Source organism: Anguilla rostrata, chromosome 19, assembly GCF_018555375.3.
Source record: "Anguilla rostrata isolate EN2019 chromosome 19, ASM1855537v3, whole genome shotgun sequence".
In the NCBI taxonomy this organism is placed as follows: Eukaryota; Metazoa; Chordata; class Actinopteri; order Anguilliformes; family Anguillidae; genus Anguilla; species Anguilla rostrata.
The window spans coordinates 6,727,428-6,745,752 of NC_057951.1; the positions used below are offsets into that span (position 1 = coordinate 6,727,428).

General features: G+C 47.2%; 1 protein-coding gene across 2 annotated transcripts in view; it reads right to left on the reverse strand.

The window, feature by feature from the left end:
* Positions 1-895: 895 nt before the first annotated feature.
* Positions 896-18,325, reverse strand: part of LOC135246066 (plexin-B2-like) — a 66,780-nt gene continuing 49,350 nt past the window's right edge. For both annotated transcript variants that reach the window (XM_064319567.1, XM_064319566.1), the window contains exons 19-36: positions 17,377-17,589; positions 16,870-17,046; positions 16,228-16,364; positions 16,025-16,125; positions 15,123-15,352; positions 14,231-14,412; positions 13,760-13,826; positions 12,795-12,941; positions 11,085-11,241; positions 10,607-10,707; positions 9,872-9,956; positions 9,311-9,462; positions 8,001-8,161; positions 6,880-7,027; positions 6,682-6,746; positions 6,072-6,147; positions 5,545-5,619; positions 896-5,215 (exon numbers count right to left, since the gene is read on the reverse strand). In XM_064319567.1, coding sequence (XP_064175637.1) covers positions 5,111-5,215; positions 5,545-5,619; positions 6,072-6,147; positions 6,682-6,746; positions 6,880-7,027; positions 8,001-8,161; positions 9,311-9,462; positions 9,872-9,956; positions 10,607-10,707; positions 11,085-11,241; positions 12,795-12,941; positions 13,760-13,826; positions 14,231-14,412; positions 15,123-15,352; positions 16,025-16,125; positions 16,228-16,364; positions 16,870-17,046; positions 17,377-17,589 — 2,379 coding nt within the window. In that variant the 3' untranslated portion in view covers positions 896-5,110. The remainder of the gene's footprint in view (positions 5,216-5,544; positions 5,620-6,071; positions 6,148-6,681; positions 6,747-6,879; positions 7,028-8,000; positions 8,162-9,310; positions 9,463-9,871; positions 9,957-10,606; positions 10,708-11,084; positions 11,242-12,794; positions 12,942-13,759; positions 13,827-14,230; positions 14,413-15,122; positions 15,353-16,024; positions 16,126-16,227; positions 16,365-16,869; positions 17,047-17,376; positions 17,590-18,325) is intronic.

The window sequence follows — 18,325 nt, forward strand, 5'->3', positions numbered from 1 at the left end:
TGCTGTGCCCTTGAGCCGAGGTGCGTGTGGACCCTCTCCCTCCACAGAATCAAACAGAGGACCTCATTAGGTGGTGTGTGTGTGTGTGTGCGTGCGTGCGTTTGTATGCATGTAAGTATGCGTGTCTGTATGTGTATGTGAGTGCGTGTGTCTGTATGTATGTTTGTGTGTGTGCGCGTATGTGTGCATGTAAGTATGTGTGTCTGTACGTGTATGTGAGTGCGTGTGTCTGTATGTATGTGTTTGTGTGTGTGCGCGCACGTATGTGTGCATGTAAGCATAAGTGTCTGTATGTGTGTGTGTGAGTGCGTGCGTGTGTCTATATGTGTGTGTGTGTGTGTGTGTGTGTGTGTGTGTGCGCGTGTGTGGAGGTATAACTCTGAATAGCAGGCCAGCTACCTCTAGTGGGGCTGGTCGTTGTGAGGAATACAGATAAAAGCAGAACCCAGATGTAAGCTGTTTTTCTTTTTTTTCCCTGCCTTTTTTTTTCTTCTTTCTTTTTTTTTTATAACCCAGATCTGATCCTGGGAACACTTCAAAGACGTCTGATGTGTATCCCTCTTGAACAAGTTCCAGCAGCTTTGGTGCAAGCCTTAAAAAGCCTACCAAAATTCAAGTAAAGTGAACGCGTACCAAAATTAATTTTCGAAAGTTGGCTCCAACAACCTGAACTTCTGGATCCAGCTCATTGCAAAACCTTTCCAAATTTATTGTTGCACAAGTGAGGATTGTGATGACGAAATTTAATTATTATTCTCTCAGTGATTAAATCTATTCTGAGCAAGTATCTTTTGCGAATCACAGAAAAATACATAACCGTCACCTTGGGAGAAATGGAACTCTTTGAACCTCCCTCGCTTGGAGGTTTGTTCAGAAATGAGAGGAGAGACCGTAGTTCTTTCATCTTTTTTTTATTTATCTTTAGAAGCTGTTAGTGGTTTAAAGAGAAGATTTCTTGACACACTTTCACGGCCATTGCTGAAGGTCTCCTAAGAAAATGTCAAGCAGTTCACAATAAAACAGCGAACGCGTACATTTTCTTTTCCACATATTCCCTCAAATGATGGCCGGTTTTGTTGAACAGAACGCAAATGTTGGTAAACTTGGCGATTGCTCGGGGAGGGGGAAGGGGTTGGCTGTTGCATTATGGGCCAGCCTGGTGTGGCTGGAGGACTGAAAATGAAGTCAAGAGGCATGTGAATCACCCAATTCAGTACTAAAGTACTTGAACTGCAGTCCAAAGAACACAGTCAAGAGCTGTCCCCAAAACAGGCTTTAAACGAGCAAAGGACTCCATCCTTAACAAAACCGCCCCCCATCCCAGTGTTCTCCTTATTCCGCGGGGAGCGGGCGTGACACAGCCTGTGACCGAGCACTCCATCTTCCAGCCTCCGAGCGCTTGGACGAGACCTGCACGGACGAGATAGGGCCGCGGTGCGTTTCATCAGAGTGCCGTCTACGGCTGCCTCGGACGGGAGGAGATGACGGGAGTTTGTTACGTAGCGACTGCGCTTTCCCGCTGTCCGATATCGTTTCACATTCACAAGAGAAAGCAAAGGTTCTCGACAACGGCACAACAACGGGGAGCCTCCTAAGGCACCGTGCATAGGATTACACCATCGGACCACAGCATGTCAACATGTTTACAATCGCTAGACGCTATGCGAAACCGGGAAATTAAAACAACTGCACAGCAGTAAAAAGGTCATTATTGTCGAGTACAGATACATACACAGATATCGTCTCAGACATACAGAGGAACATTTTGGAAGGTCAGTTTTCAGGAAAGAACATGTAACACAAGGCTATAAACTGACTATATAAACTGAAAGTTTAAATTACTCAATTTTCCCATTCTTGCGAATTTCATAGGTGTCAAATGCGTTTGCCATTCGAGGTTCTCCCGGTACATTTGGACAGACGCCTGAGCAAATTCGCGCTTTGAACAGTGAGGAAGAGACCGTCCGCATTTGTTCGGTCCAAACGCATTCGAACTGGCGTGCAATTATCAACGCGCATTAGTACCGCCCCCCTGTGGCTGCAAAAACATTGCTGAATCCTTATAATTTGAAACATTACCCTTCTCACTTTTATTGTTACTAAGGCACATTTCGGTTAAAGGACAGAAAGAAGAAAACGTTCCGGTCAGCTGTCAGTGCTGGAATTATTAAGCCTGTAGTTCAGAAGTAATTGAGATAAAAGTCCCCTCCCACTGGAAACCTATTCTGTACTGTGGGGTGGAGCCAGATGTGGAAGCTGCCATCAAACCTTGATGTGGAGCACATGGAGCCAGCGTCCGCAGGATGTGTTAATGTGGATTAAAAGGGAACGTACACCGGAAATGGGCTCAAACACGGACTCGTAATGCTCGGAATGGCAAAGAATGGTAAGCTGCTCCCTTTTCTTAGGGAAAAATGGCTTTCGCTTGACAACGGATTATTTTGGGATTTCTGGCTCGATCGTCTCCCTTGGGGTGTTTGCTATCTGGTATCCGGTATCTAGGGCTTGTTGCCTTTTCTTTATTTCTTTTAAAAAAAGAATAATTTGGTGCTCGATGTGGGGCTGAGAATGTCCAATTCCCACCCTAATTTGGAACAGCCAATTAGCTGCTGCCGCAGGCTTGTTAATGCGAGACCACCCAGCCGGTTTGGGAGAGTGACATCCACGGTTCTCCCCTGAAACTTGTGGTGTTGCCAGGTGCTTCTTTTCACACCGCAGACCACGGCTAAGCTCGTACAGAGCGGAGTCAGAGGAAGACCTTTCATGTGCTGCTTTAGCCTGCAGTCCACGGGTACTCAGTCAACCAGCGGGGGTCACCTGAGAGCGATGAAACGCGGATCCCTATCTGACCGAACCCTCCATTGCCCTACGGAGCTACCAGCCCCAGTTGGCACTGTCATGGTCCAGATTTGATCCAAGACCACGTGGCTCATCCATGCACCATAGCATGGTGCCTTAACCTGGCCAGAAACCCACCAAGTTATGGTTTCCTGCATGACGAAGGGCCATTTTTCCTGTAGCTGTGTCTTTAAAAGATGGCGGAAGTTAGTGACATTGTTTTAAGCTCACGGTTAGTAGTGAGACGTGTCACGTCAGTGGACGTGAGTCCCTGACTTGATACAAAGGCGAAGGGGAACAAATGATTGCAAATTAGTGACCAATAATGCTACTTCCCTTCAGAAGGGAACACCTTTGAGCCAGAGATAGCAGTCCCAAGGTATGCTGCTCTACTGTGTTTTCAGCACAATGCGCACACATGAAATTTTACCAACAATTTAACATTTATTCTCTGAGTTTTGACTTTTTGTTTTTTTCCCCCCGCCCCCAGTGGAGGTTCCCTTTCAATCTGAAGAAAGAAAGTTTACGAAAGTCGTCAAAATAAATACGGAAAATTATTTTTAAAATTCACATTAAAATTCACGTACCATTCAGCTACACAGCTCTTTCCACTTTTTCAATTTATGCCTCCTTTAAAACTACAAAAATAGACTATGGATACAAAGCAATTTCTTAAATTAATTACAGGTTAAGTTTGTTTATGGCACTGCTGTTTTAACGGTGATCTTCAAATTAAAACCAAGGAGACATTTAGGCGAGATCAGGAATGCAGTCACTGAACTTCAACGGCTCAGTACTGACGGCTAACTGGGGCGGCTTTGCAGTTACACAATCGAAAAAACACAAAAACAAAAATGCGCGGATTCCCTTTAATTTATGCTTATTTATGAGTTGAGTGTCTGCCGTAACAATTTCGCCGTTTCCTCTGCCGGAATTGCTGCACAACGTAGTTGCGAAAGGATGGTAACACGGCACTAAGGTTTTACAAAAGCAGCTGGAAGAACTCAAGGTTGCACCAGGATGGTCGAGAACGATGGCGGTCCCAAGTTCAGGACTTCACATTGTCGTGTTGTTTTGCGGTCATTTCATTCTAGTTTCACTGTAGGCTACGTACACTCCGACAGCTCAGAAATTACACCCTTACGTTAGCGATCGTCCACAGTGTGCTTTCACATAAGTAGCAGTAACCTCTATGATATAAGCGTGCGTTCCACGGTAAAAGCTAACTAATTAGACCGTTTGTTTGAAGATTTCTCAGTCTTGTTTCTCAGTCTAGAGAGACAAAGCCAGCCTTTGTAGTGCTTGCACGAGACGGACTTACTACGCGGTCTTCTCCAAAGCTTTAATCTGCAAACTAAATTGGTCCACTAAAGAGAATGTTCAGACACGTGGTATAAGAGCGCAGGGCACGAAACTTGCAAACACACAGTCGAGTTCAGTCCAAGGCATTTTACACAAAATGGCCGACACTCTAGTTAGTCTACTATACATGGAACTAGCGGACTATTTGAGAGACTGCCTGGGTTTTGTGGAAAAATGAACATTCTAAACATCCCATTAAACCTTTCAATCTGCAACACCAGCGCTGCCTGGTTTTAGTAACTATGACTGTATGCCGGGTACATGAGAGCAAAAGAGCTGATTTCATAGAATAAAAACAATAACAATCTTCAAAATAACCTTTTAAAAAATAATAATAACAACACAATAATCATTCACGATTTGTCGGCCATGATCAGGTTTCAGAAGTGACGGTTCTACATGCGGATAAAGGAAATGGCCTCTTTATAAACGCAATAGAAATAAAACCGGTTTTTAAAAAGTTAATTTCCTCTTATAAAGCTTTCTGGATAAAGACTGCACGATTAAAAAATATATATATATAATACTATTCTCAATCTTTTCTACACAGGAAGAAATTCAACATCTTATTATTAAAGCCGGTGAAAGATGCAGGGCTTATTTCCGCTGTGATGTTTGCCACTGGAATGATACGCGGGGGGATGTGGCGTCTCCAGCCGCGATGGGCTCGTGGGGGAGGATCTGGCTGGCCGCGGTGAGAGCGCGAGCCTGTGGCAGTATGGGGAGAAGGAGGTTAAGGCCTGGTTTCTAAGCTACGTCTTAAGAAAAAGTCTCCCGCTTAGCGATTGGCGGTTTTGTCCTGCCCCCCTCCCCACCCTGAGTTTTTTTGGTACCTTTGACTGCTAAAATAAACCCTGCATCAGTACTGAGCTCTGGTACCCCCCCCCCCCCACCCTCTCTTCCCATGACGTTAGAGGTCCGTCACTTTGTTCTCCAGGGCAGCCGCTAACTGCTGCAGCCTCAGGGTCAGCTGCTTGCTCTGAGCGGCAGGGTCCTCTTCCAGAGAGGCGATGATCTGGAGGGGGGGGGGGGGGGGTGAGAGAGACAGAGAGAAAGCGAGACAGAAACAGTTCAACTCTGCTCACAAAGAAAAATCAATCAACAATCCTTTATTCATATAGCACATTTCATATGCCTTATTGCAACACAAAGTGCTCCACAGTAAATTAAAAGAACAGGCAAATTAGATAAATGATAAGATGCTTTCATATTTGTATACATGAAGGAGGAACATTGCCTGACCCAGGCCTTCAAACAGCCAGATGCCTCAATAAGAACTGCATACTCCTGCCTAGACCTTTCAGACATTCAGTAAAACGTTGAGGCGGAGAAGCTGTTGCCCACCTGGTCATAGTACTTGCTTGCGTACTGGTACAGTCGATGCAAGGCCACCTGTGTGTTGAGTTTGTCTGTGTGGGCCTGGGAGATGCAAAAGGAGGACAAACGTCAAGCTCTGTGGTTTTTGCAGGATAGTATGTATAGTATGAATTATGCATGCAACGTATGGATGTAAAGCATGGATTATGGATGTAAAGTATGGATGTGAAGAATGGATTATGGATGTAATGTATGGATGTAAAGTATGGATTATGGATGTAAAGCATGGATTCTGCTGTAGTTCTCACTTGTCACCACTCAGACCACAGAGTCAGTGATTACTACAAGCACAGACCCGGCTTGCAGCTCAACCGAGAGCTCAAGTTGACCACGGGAATGATATTTTTTTGTTGCCACGGATAGCTCGGTGTAACAAACGTGGAGTCTGAGCAGAAAGGTCAATCAAGCTGGCTTAATGGGAGCAAACCACTGATCTGTGTGGTGCCCGTGTGGTGCCCGTGCATTGATCGAGGCGGAGGGGCGTCTGCTCTTACCCGCGACACTTCCGCCAGGTGCGTGTTCATGTCCTGGTCACTGACCGGCACCATCTGCCTGATGCCATTGTAGTAACTGTGGAGAGAGGACCGCATCCGGTCATCAAATGGGCATGGAAAGCATCGCTGATCTCCATACCCTGATAAAACCACAGATTCTATAGTCCTGCCAGATACCCAGCTCCAGTGTTTTAATATTATGTTACCGTTTCGGGGCAGTTGAATCGGCTGTTTTGATTTTTGCCTTTATTCGTGAAGATGGATTTTGTGCACTGAAATATAGCTCTGCAAATACCTGCCACTGGCTGGGTTTCATGTTAAGAAGTAGAGCAGATGAAAGACTGCAGGAGCTGCACATCTGGCTCGTGTACAGAATCTGTGACACAACGTTACAAGGGAAAGGGCATCTGCAGTCCGCGGTCTAGATCGCTGCAGACCGTGGTGGAGAAATGCCAATCTGGCTAAGGCCCCGTTTACACCTGAACGACTGTGGGAAATGCAGAAAACCTGATATGCCACACAGTAAAATAAAGTGTATACAGATCATTAATAGGATGCACAGAAATCCGATTTGTCAGTTGAGTGGGTGTGAGTGCAAATGTGGCCTTACTCATCCACCATCTTCTTGTAAGTGGAGATCTCCTTTGCATAGAGTAATTTGTTGCTTGGGGAATCCTGGAAGAGAGGTGGAGAGAAAGTACAGATGAGATTTTTGCCTTTAGAAATCGTGTCTCCTCACTGGTTGCCGGTACAGAGACCACGCCTACCGCTCCTCCCCTGGCCAAGCCGTGCCGCCCCCCCCCCTCACCCGGCTGAGCTTGTGCTCGGTCTTGGTGCAGGCATCCATGAAGGTCTGGGCGATGACCGACAGGGAGGCGTCCACCACCTCGGTCACGTGAACGTCGAAGATGAAGTGGGGGTTCTTCAGGATGTTCACCCAGAATCTTAGTGGCAAGCTGTGGAAACAACAAAGTCATTAGTCTGATAGACCCACATGACATAGTCATTGGTCTGGTAAACCCGCATGACATAGTCATTGGTCCAGTAGACCCACATGAAATAGTCATTGGACCGATAGACTCGCCTGACATAGTGATTGGTCTGGTACACCCGTATCACATAGTCATTGGTTTGGGACAGACCTGCACCACAGACTCTAAATATTCATTTAAAAAAAGCAGGCGTGTGGCACTGTGCTCAGATTACTCTGCCGAGCCCTGCGAACGCGCTGCCGCTATTTTTCAGTGCTGAAAGCTGTGGCTTCTCTCCGTTTAATCTCCCTGCAATCAATGTGGGAAAGATCCGGGCTCCGATTTGCGCGTGCCTTTCGCGGCTGAATAGAAGCTCACACAAAGCCCCTGCCAGAAAAAATCCATTCTAAGTGGTGAAAGTGGATTTTTCCACAGGCAGAAAATAGATACAGAGAGCGAAAAAGAGAGAAAGGAGGATAGAGAGAGACAAATTCAGGAATTTTTGCATGATAGCCGACAGTCCTCCTGGCACTGGACAAAAAAAACAGGGACACTAATATCTTGTTTGTAGTCATAGTCATACAATGGATCCACGCATTCATATTTAATTAGAAAGTCTCTGTTGGTTCGGGAAAAATAAACAAAACAAGCCGTCTGCTATAATTACACCTCTCATCTCCCCAGAATGAAGTGCTCTTTTGCCCTCAGCGAGTTCCTCCAATTCTGCCTGTCAGTCAATTACAACCGTGTAGCAGACAGCCTGAATGCTTAAGTGCCAATTCGGCATTAAATTATTCAGAGAACTGTCGTGGAAGGGCACGCGTGTTACGCTCTTCGAGAACACGGGAGGCGCGGGAAAGGGACCGGGCGGGGCCGAAAGGCCTGACTTGCACCCTCGCGACATTTCTGGGAGGTGTCCTCCGGGTGGTGGGTGGGGGTGGGGGGGACACACACGCACCTGTTGGTTTTCCAGATGTGGACGGTCTCTTCGTCCACGTTGTCGTGCTTGAGCGCCTGCTCGTCCAGGAAGTCGAAGAAGTACTTGATCGCCGGGGGCACCGTCATGCCCGGGCACAGGACGCCCCGGAAGAAGTCGTCGACAAACTGCTGCAGCGTGCCCTGTAAACCAGGCAGCACAGCGGGTCAGTACAGCTACAGCACAGCACAGTACAGCACTGCTGCTGGTAGGGAGGCTGAGGTGCACCATGAGAGACACCCAGAAAAACACCCCCATACACAACCGCGAATGTGCACGCATGCACACACAGACGCACACAGACACACACATACCTTTCCTTTTTGCATCTGGAAGGCCCTCACAGACCCCCCTCTATCTGCTCTAACACTCATGTGAACCCACCATTACAGGATGCAAGCACACTGAACAAAGCTACACATCCTGATGAGGGCACACATTTTGAGATTTACAAGCGGCTTAGATTGGATAAGACCACAAAAAGGACTTAGTCTTCATTTTCAATACAGACATATGACTGTAGAGTTAGAGAAACAACAAACTGAGATTTCTGGTAATGCTGTCTGTCCTCAGATATAAAAGTAGCTTCCAAGACTATTGCCCCCCTGAGACTTGAAGATTGACTAGCTCATTTTAAACAGACTCACATATGAACATCCACCATCAGTTATATTCAGTCTGGTCATGCTGATAAGGATTCAAGGCAATTCTTTGTTCTCTGAAAAAATGCCGCTTGAAAAAGGAATGCGGTGCCACATATCGATACGTTTTGAAATGCAAGTACTTTTTCTTGTTTTAATAGTCAATTCCGAACGAGCGTAAAACTCATCAGAGAATGAATGATTGGTTCCTTCAAAGTCTAGAGCCAATCATCTCTCATCAGCTTTCACCACGCTAATTTTCTGGAGGGGGTTTCAGATGAGTTTTAGACATAATAATAACGTAAAGTGCTCACCCACCTGGGTGAGCTGTTATGAGCCGGAAGCCTACCGATCAGTTCAGGTGGAAAAAAGGAGATTGGCTAAACAATCAGAGAGCTAATTTAGGAATTTTGTCATGCCACAGTGGAACCCCCAACACCTTGCAGGATCTTTTTCTCCTAATTTGGAATGCCAAGTCATATTTTTCCACCAGTGGCAGATGCTGCCACCTCCGCTATTGGTTTGCAAGACCGTCGATGAGACACAGTTGACACTGGTGCCCACCGTGCCTTAAAGCCACAGCAGAGGTAGCTTTGTTTTAGAAGATTAAGCGTGCCGAACCGAGAACACGCGTGAGCGTGGCTCGCCTACCTTGACGGAGAGCAGCCGGGTCAGGTAAATCTCGGTGATGGCTTTGGTCATGGACTTGTCCTTCACGCTGCCCCTCTTGGACTTGATCTCGTCCAGCTCCTCTGCTGTGCGGACCAGGTGGAACACCTTGTCCTCGTCCAGCAGGGCGTTTTCTGGAAGCGGGAAGTGTGTGATTACGGAGTAAATCATTATTTAACAAACCGGCAACTTTCACTGCAGTGTGTCACACGAAATAGATGTAGACCATAGCTGTATCATCGATGGCAAATAATTCACGTTACGTCCAGATAAATAAATTTCAACTTCAAAGCAGCGTGGTAAGTTTAACCAAATTAAAAGCTTTGTTTGATAATGAGAGACTATAAGATGATGACACGGATCAAGACAAGGGCCGTTTCTCAAAGGAGCGTTCTAGAAAATGGCAAACACTGAGTTAGCGCACGATACAGGGAACTAGTGGACCATTCCAGAATCAGCCAATGACTGCTGCTGCTTGTAGCTGCCCTGTTTTGCCCAGTGCCTGATGGGATACATGCTAGAGGACCGAGGAATGTCACTCACTCTCTTCGTGGCTGTCCTGGTGCTGGTTGACAGACTGCGGGGGGTGCGGCACCCGGGACAGGACCAAGGTAGCGTTGTCTCGCACCTGCAAGGCAACACGCGGCGCTTGACCCAAACGGAGAATGTGCACAGTAGAGCACACGGAAAGACGCGACACCAGTCTCGGAGGCTACATTTAGAGCAGGGGGGGGTCAAGCTCCAGTCTTGGAAGGCCGCAGCGTCTGCTGGGTTTTGATGAATTACAGCACCAATGATTAATTTGAGTCACTGACTGGCTAAAGGCTTTGATTAGTTGTTGATCGAAAGAAAACCGCAAATACCAGCAGACACCGCGGCCTCCAGGACTGGGGTTCGACCCCCCTGATTTAGACTGTTGCACATCGGGCCCCGTTTTGCTCAAACTTGGTCTACTTTTGTCTAACCGTTCACACATTGTCTCTTGTTACTTGTGTGTGGCCCTGCTTATTTGGAGACACCGCTCTTCAAAACTCTGTGAGCAAGGTATGTATGCAGGATATGTGGCGTATGATGTAGAAAAAAACACATCTGATCTGTTTGCACACATGGGGTAACTTCAAGAGAATCAAAACGTACTAATGTGGTTAACTTGCATCTGAAAACCCTATTTCCACGTGTTTTTTGCTTTACAAAGGATGAAAAAAGTTGTTTCAAGATTGGTTCAAATGTGTCAGATAATCACGACGGTCCAAACGCAGCCCGAGATTGGACACTCACGTTATAGTGCGCCAAGGTGTTCATCCGCTTCCACCTGCCCTCTTTCTGTGATGTCACGTCCAGGTCTGACAGGATCTGCCCCGTGGAGCCGGGGCGCCACTCTGTGGAGGAGGCAGGGAGTGCAGGAGAGGCTGTGACACTCAAACCACCATTCGCATGCGTTTATCAATGCCCTGAATGCTGCGCACGCTGCAACACCCTCAAACATTTCACGCCATGGATGTGGACCTCTGTTCTTTTTAAGCAAATAATGTAACCCTCTGAAGGGTAGGTTTTTTGTAATGTTTCTCAGTAAGTGTTCTAGAACTCTGCTGCTTCCAATTACCAGTAGCGACTGTTACATCAGCAATAGAATGTTCAGCCAGGAACATTCTAATCATGTATTTGTAATGTCACACCTGAAAGGGAAAATAATGGAAGAAAAGTGAAGCGGTTTCCGGCACGTGGGCTGAGGCTGGGATTGGCCCCGCCCCCTCACCTAGAGTGACACCGTCGGCCTTGGGTCTTTGGGAGTAGGACAAGTTCCTGTACACCTGCTCGATGATCTTCTCCTTCACCTGGGAGATGGTGTCGCAGTTCAGCACCTTCACCAAGGTGACGTCCGGCCCTTCCGCCTGCACCAGGACCTGCACAGACTGGGATGACCACAACGCCGGTCAACCTGGAGCTCCGATGTCACCCGGTCAGGCCAATTCCCCTCCGCCCTAACAGGGCTTATCTGACCTCCATTTTGCGGTGGCACAAATTTTTAGCCACTCTGCTCAAACTGCCTTCATTTCACAACTGACGATAGACAAAATGTACACAGTGCAATTCTCAGTGCATTCATCAAACTAACCAAATCCATTAACACTAACAAATCTATTAACACAGCATTACCAACAGTAATGACATTAATCAATGCATAGTTAAATGGATTAGTTAAAATCTCATGCAGCAAAAGTCGAAAAAACACGGAAAATCGATTCATTAAAATGCATGAAAAAAAAATTTATTTCACAGTTTATTACCACCATTATGCAAAGTATTAGATAGTCTTAATGTACCTCAAACCCTTCTGTGCTTTGCAAAAGCAATGGGGAAAAAGGACTTGTCAACCAAAGCAATTGTTAATGTGAATTAATGTAAAGTTAATGTCAGTGTTAATCGTAATTTTCCAATTTTCAACTATTCTTAAAAGATTACTCAGTACTCAAATTATGAACTTTCAAGCTCAGGCGAGCAAGTTGTCGCTTTGGAGAAAGACATCAATCAAATCAAAACCCAACCGCTGCGTGCATAAATGAATAAATTGCCTTTCGCGTGAATTCCTGTTTCTGAAATCTGAAACTAATTTCTCATCAAGGCGATGACACGGCCGCTGCAGCGCTGCTCAGCGCGAGGCTGAAGTCACATCACGCAGTCGCCACGCGAGTAATATAACAGCTGCGCGAGGGAGAGAAAAAAAAAAAAAAAACACGTTTTCGGTTACTTTGCAACGTCTTATGGCCCTATTAGTCAAGTTGTTATCTTTAAAATTTTGAAAACGATATTTATTGCACGTCAGGAATTCCTCGCCTTGGTCACATCAGTGTGGCGCCTTCGGCTGAGAAACGAAGGATGCCGGTTTGAGAGCGAGCGCCGACGGCGACGGCTGCGTGTTGGGAACATGTGTGTGGCCGTTCATGTGGAGTTTCATTGCTCACGGAAAATGTGTGTGTGTGTGACAGAGAGGTAAACCTGGGCCCATATTTGGAAATCATCTCTTTTGCCTTTTAGCTCAAAACGAGTAAGGATATTGGACCTGGGAAACCTGACTCTAGATTGTCTCGGATGCTTAATGAATACAGGCCCTGATCTGGGATCAGTTTGGCCTTTTAGTGCGTAACGCATGAGGTCATGACATGGGCCTTGGAACCCTGAGCCTAGATCTGTGCTCCGAGTCTCCTACTCACATACTTCATGGAAATGGGCCCTAACCTTTGGTCAGGTCATCCTTTCAGCACAACGAATAAGTTTTGGATGTGTAACCTCCGAAAAAAAAAAAAAAAAGATTCAAAGCTTTCACCAAACCTTTGAATCTTTTGGCTTCATTATGACAAAAAACATGGACCTCTCATGGGATGTGGTTAACGCAGTGTGATCTGCATGTAGTTCAGAAGTGTAAGGTTAGGGTGTGAGTGTGGATGGCCCAGGTCCCAGGGCGTACCAGCGTGCAGTACTCCACGTCGTCCCCCAGCAGGCCCGTGTCGTTCAGGGTGTACTTGGCCTTCTTCACCACCGCGTCCACGGGGCCCTTCTCCACCTGGTGCTTAATGGCCTTGAACAGCTTGTACAGGGGCTCCCCGGCAGAGTCCTACAGTGCACACAGCACAGCCTGTCACAGCTCACTCACAGTCACCAACTCATATCGCAACAGCACAGGCTATATCACAGAGCTCACTCACAGTCACCCAGTCATATCGCAACAGCACAGGCTATATCACAGAGCTCGCTCACAGTCACCCAGTTATATCGCAATAGCACAGGCTATATCACAGAGCTCACTCACAGTCACCCAGTCATATCGCAACAGCACAGGCTATATCACAGAGCTCACTCACAGTCACCCAGTCATATCGCTACAGCACAGGCTATATCACAGAGCTCACTCAGTCACTCAGCTATATCGCAACAGCACAGGCTATATCACAGAGCTCACTCACAGACACTCAGTTGTACTGCAAAACTCGCTGACAGTCACTCGGTTATACCAGAACAGCACAGCCTCAGTCACAAAGCTCACTCACAGCCACTGTTTTCTCAAAATGGCATGGCCTCAAATCACAGAGGTACTTCATCGAATCACTCCAGAGGTTGACCATAAAATTTAGATTTACGGTTTTCCGTAAAAGCCATGTCATATGTAACATGGTGTAACATTTTTCACCAGTCTTTTATAGGGTTCTCATTGCAAAATCGATAAACTGCCACCACTCTCCAAATGACATCAAAACAGATTACCTTCAATGTTCGCTGGGCTCTGATTTTTTTTTTTTTTTTAAAGCTGCTGAAAGAACACAAGATACGTCCTAAAAAGGAAAAGAAACTCTACCGCACAGAAAAGGCTTGCTGAAGAACAAGTCTCCAGAGGAACAGGGACCAAACTGCAAGAGAAAGCTAGCGTTACGGTACCTTCAGGAACTGGTAGAGACAGATGGACATCCAGTTGCACAGCATCCTCTCCACCACTGTCTCTGACCTACAGCCAAGAGGAGGGGGCAAAGGAGCACAGCCTGTCACCACCAACCGCCAATCGCAGCAGAGAACACTGAATCAACTGCCAATCGCAGCAGAAAGAACTGAATCAACTGCCAAATGTAGCAGAAAGAACTGAATCAACTGCCATTCGTAGCAGAGAGCACTCATTTGAGCGTTCTTGCGTGACTTGTGCGTTTCAGGTTCTTAATGTGATGTGACTTTGGGGTTCTAGCTGTGACCGACCTGCGGAGCATGAGTTTGGGGTTCTCGCTGTGACTGACCTGTGGAGCATGAGTTTGGGGTTCTTGTGTGACGTGAGTTTGGGGTTCTCGCTGTGACTGACCTGCAGAGCATGAGTTTGGGGTTCTTGTGTGACGTGAGTTTGGGGTTCTCGCTGTGACTGACCTGCGGAGCATGAGCTTGGGGTTCTTGCTGTGGACGTACTGGTCCATCAGCTCCAGCAGCAGGGTCCTCATGATGTCGGTGTAGTACTCCAGCTTCCCGTGCAGGGCCACCGTCAGCAGGGAGGCGAAGTACACCTTCTCCCGGGCGTTGAAGTCCGGGCGCCCCTCCAGGGTGCGGATAAACTGAGCGCACGGACGACAGGCGTCACTCAAAACGACCGCTCCGCTCGGTAAAAAGTACGGTCAAAGCAAACGACTGCTTTCAGCTCGTTCGTTTTTTGTTTTTTAAACACAGGCTTTCAAAACGTGAACATCATCTTTATTGCTTATAAACAATTGGTGCACAATGTGAATATTAGCCTACTGGCCTTAAATCATTGGCTTGCGGTAACAATGTTATATGACTGGCCTTAAATCATTGGTTTGCCATAAGACCATTATACGACTGGGCCTTAAATCATTGGTTTGCAATGTGAATGTTAACCTCACTGCCTTTAAATCACAGGTTTGTAAAACAAATATTAATCTACACGGTCAGCATCAGTAGCCCTCTTTAATGGGCAAAGGAAGAGGTGTGTCTCGTTAGCATGTGGATACTCAGATCTAGACCTCGGATCCAAGTCCGGCCTTGGTTTTCTTTTCCCCCAGGTCATTAACTTAACAATTAGTGCTACTGATTGGACAGACTGTCTTCGCACCTGACTCCCCAGGTAAAGGGAGGGTGGAAAACCAGCAGTTCTTGGACCTCGAGGCCGTGATTTGAATAACAGGGCATTAGCCTAAGCATAACCCTAATATTAACTCCACAGCCATTACGATTAAGACAGCCCACCTCCGTGGAGAGGAGCGAGCGAGTGGGCGGGTGCGAGTTTAGAGAGAGAGGCGGGGCCTACGTTGATGAGGAAGGTCTTGCTGTTGAGGAGGTTGGAGAACTGGTTGAGGGCCTGGGTCACCGTGGCCCGCCGGGCCTCGGGGATGTCCACCTTGCCCGTGATCATTACGTCGTTGGCGCCGTCCTTGGACGGCAGGAAGAAGACCCGGTCCGTGTAGGTCTTGAAGTCCAGGAAGGGGATCCGGGCCTCGCTCAGGTCGCTGGTGTGGTCCTCCATCTCAATCATCAGATCTGAAAGGGTTAACAATCTCATTTCCACCAGCCATGCCAGCAGTGGGGCAAGGAGTGGGCAATAGACTTATGGATTTTTTTTTTTAGTTATTATTTATATGATCTGACACTTACTAAATGTACACATAAGCCTACAAGCCTTTTTCTTGTGCTCCAGTATGAAATATACTGTGGTCTGTTGGTGAACCAGCTTAGTGTAAAGAGCTAATTGGTCAATTATCAATCCATTTTTTAATCCACTTATTCCGCAGATGGTGCTGGAGCCTATCCCAGCATGCTTTGGATGAGAGGCAGGAATACAGCCTGGACAGGTCGCCAGTCCATCACAGGGCACACACACTCACACACTCATACCCAAGGGCAATTTAGACTCTACAATTAACCTAACTGGCCTGTCTTAGGACTGAGGGAGGAAACTGAAGCACCCACGCAAACACGGGGAGAGTCTTCTCGCTTTGAGGCAACCGTGCTACCCACTGTGCCGCCGTGCCACCCTAATTACTCAATTAAACCAAACAGACCAGGCCTCCAGGAAGGGAACTACCCACTTGACCACTTGAGTGATAGTGTACACTTTAGCGTGTGTGCTGTTGGGTAACCAACATCATTGACTGGCTGGCGGCCATGTTAAGTGCTGAATAGGGACGGTGTGACGCGTCCGTGGAGGCGGACCTGTGAACTCCTTCTTGCAGCGGTCACGCACGCTCTCCTCCAGGTTCTCCAGCTGGTTCTTCACCTTCTCGTACTCCCTCTCCGCCTGCTGGCTCTTCCTCCTGCGTGGGGGCAAAACGCACAACATGGCTGCTGGTGAGCTGGTGTTGCAGGGGAGCTCCCCGCTGAGGAGAACTGCATGCTGGGAAACGCAGTCCTTTCACCTGTAGCAGTAGATGGACACGGCGATGATCAGCACCATGGGGATGATGATGGCGGGGATGATGATGGCCAGGGGCGCCTCGTACTTCTTCTCGTACTCGACCGAGCCCACCACCCACTCTCCCTTCCCAAACTTAATCTGGAATTGAGAGAAGGGAGGGGGGGGGGGGGAAGGCATTTATCATTTAGAGTTCATTACTCTATCTCCAAAATAAAGAGCTTTCAAAAATATGATTATTTTTTAAGTAAATGAAGTAGTATTATAATTATTTTATTGCTATTATTCCTGATATTGATATTATTATTACTGTTATGTTATTGTTATTATTGTCACTGTTATTATTGATATTATTACAGTTATTGTCATTGCTATTGTTGATATTTTTTAGTAATTACTGTTATGGATATTATTATTACTGTTACTGCTATTGTTGATATTGTTATTGCTGTTGTTGATAGTTATGGTTATTATTACTGTTATAGATATTTTTATTACTGTTATTGCCATTGTTGATACTGTTATTGTTATTATTGTTGTTATAGATATTATTATTATTATTATTTAGTGTTATGGACATTGATATTGTTATAGTTGTTATAGAGGCCTGACTGTGCTCTGGCTCTCCTACAGATGGGTCTCTCACCATCAGCTCCAGCTCCTCGCTGGTGTCCCTCTTGGGCCGGTTGGATTTGGCTTTGGGCGGCGTGGGGGGCGGGTCCAGGAACAGCCGGTCTTTCTGCAGGGAGGTCACCGGGCACAGCGCGTCTCCCACGAACGCCTGCGCCTCCTCGCGGGTCATGGCGTCCGTGAAACCCCGGCCCTGGGGTGGGAACGGCAGGACGACCGGGCGGTTACCGTGGTTATCATAACCAAATCGCCATCTTTCACAGATATCACTGGGTTGCGATGTGAATCCACTAACCACAATGACACTGTACTGAATAAGTGGTTTATTAATCTGGTAAATTATTTATGTTTAATGGCCAGACAGGATTACCAGTGCATTATCTGCGTGGGGGCAATATAGAGATGCACACCATCGTCAGTGCGACACAGACAGTGCTGGCGTAGTGGGGACGTGCCCATTTTGGTAATGGATGTGACACCCGGGGGGGAGGGTGGTGGTGTTTAGGAGGCGCGACGTGCTCACAGTGACTGAGATGATGCTGTTCTCCGTGATGACCCTCTTGGTGATGTCGTCGAAATGGGGGTTGGGGTGGTAGCTGAAGGACTCCAGGGGGGCCTGCACGTTGTCCAGGGCCACGTAGGCCCTCAGGCACTTGGCGGAGTCCACCGCCGGCGAGTGGAAGTACAGCGCCGTGTTGTTTTTTCTCAGGGCCTCCTCCACAAACTCCTGGGGAGTCTGGGTCAGGAAAGCGTCCACGTTAATCTCTCGCCTCGTACACAGCCCGCGGTCAGGAGGGGGCCAGCCCAGGCCTGCTGGTTTTTGTTTTTTCTTGGCAATTAATTTATCAGTCAAAGCAGTGGACTACATAGTTGTACTGCTTCAACTGGTTTCTTTAGTCTAAATCATTGCTGTATTTAAGGTGAAAACAAAAACCAACAGACCCTGCGGCTCCCCAGGCCCAAGGTTAGCCACCCCTGGTGGTTGGTCTACATTTACTGGTTTGACATGTCTTAGACCGGGGTTGCCCAACCCTGTTCCTGGAGATCTACCATCCTGTAGGCTTTCACTCCAACCCTAACAAAGCACACCTCATTCAACAGCTAAAAATCTCGCCAAGCGGCTAATTAGTAGAATCAGGTGTGCCAAATTAGGGTTGAAATGGAAACTCTACAGGCACAGGTTTGGGTTGCCCTACCGTAGGGCTACAGGGGTCAGGCTCCAGTCCTGGAGGGCTGCAGTGCCTACTGGTCTTTGGCACTTTTCTGCACCAGCGATTCATTTCAAGTCATTGATTGGCTCCACATGTCTTTTCTCATGGTTTTAATTGGCTGTTGACTGACAGGAAGCCCACAAATACCTGCAGACACTGTGCCCCCCCCCCCCCCCCCCCAGGACTTGACTCGACGCCCCTGAGTTAGGGTATCGATCACAGACAGAATTGCAGTTTCATTAAAGATCATTGCTCTTTAGT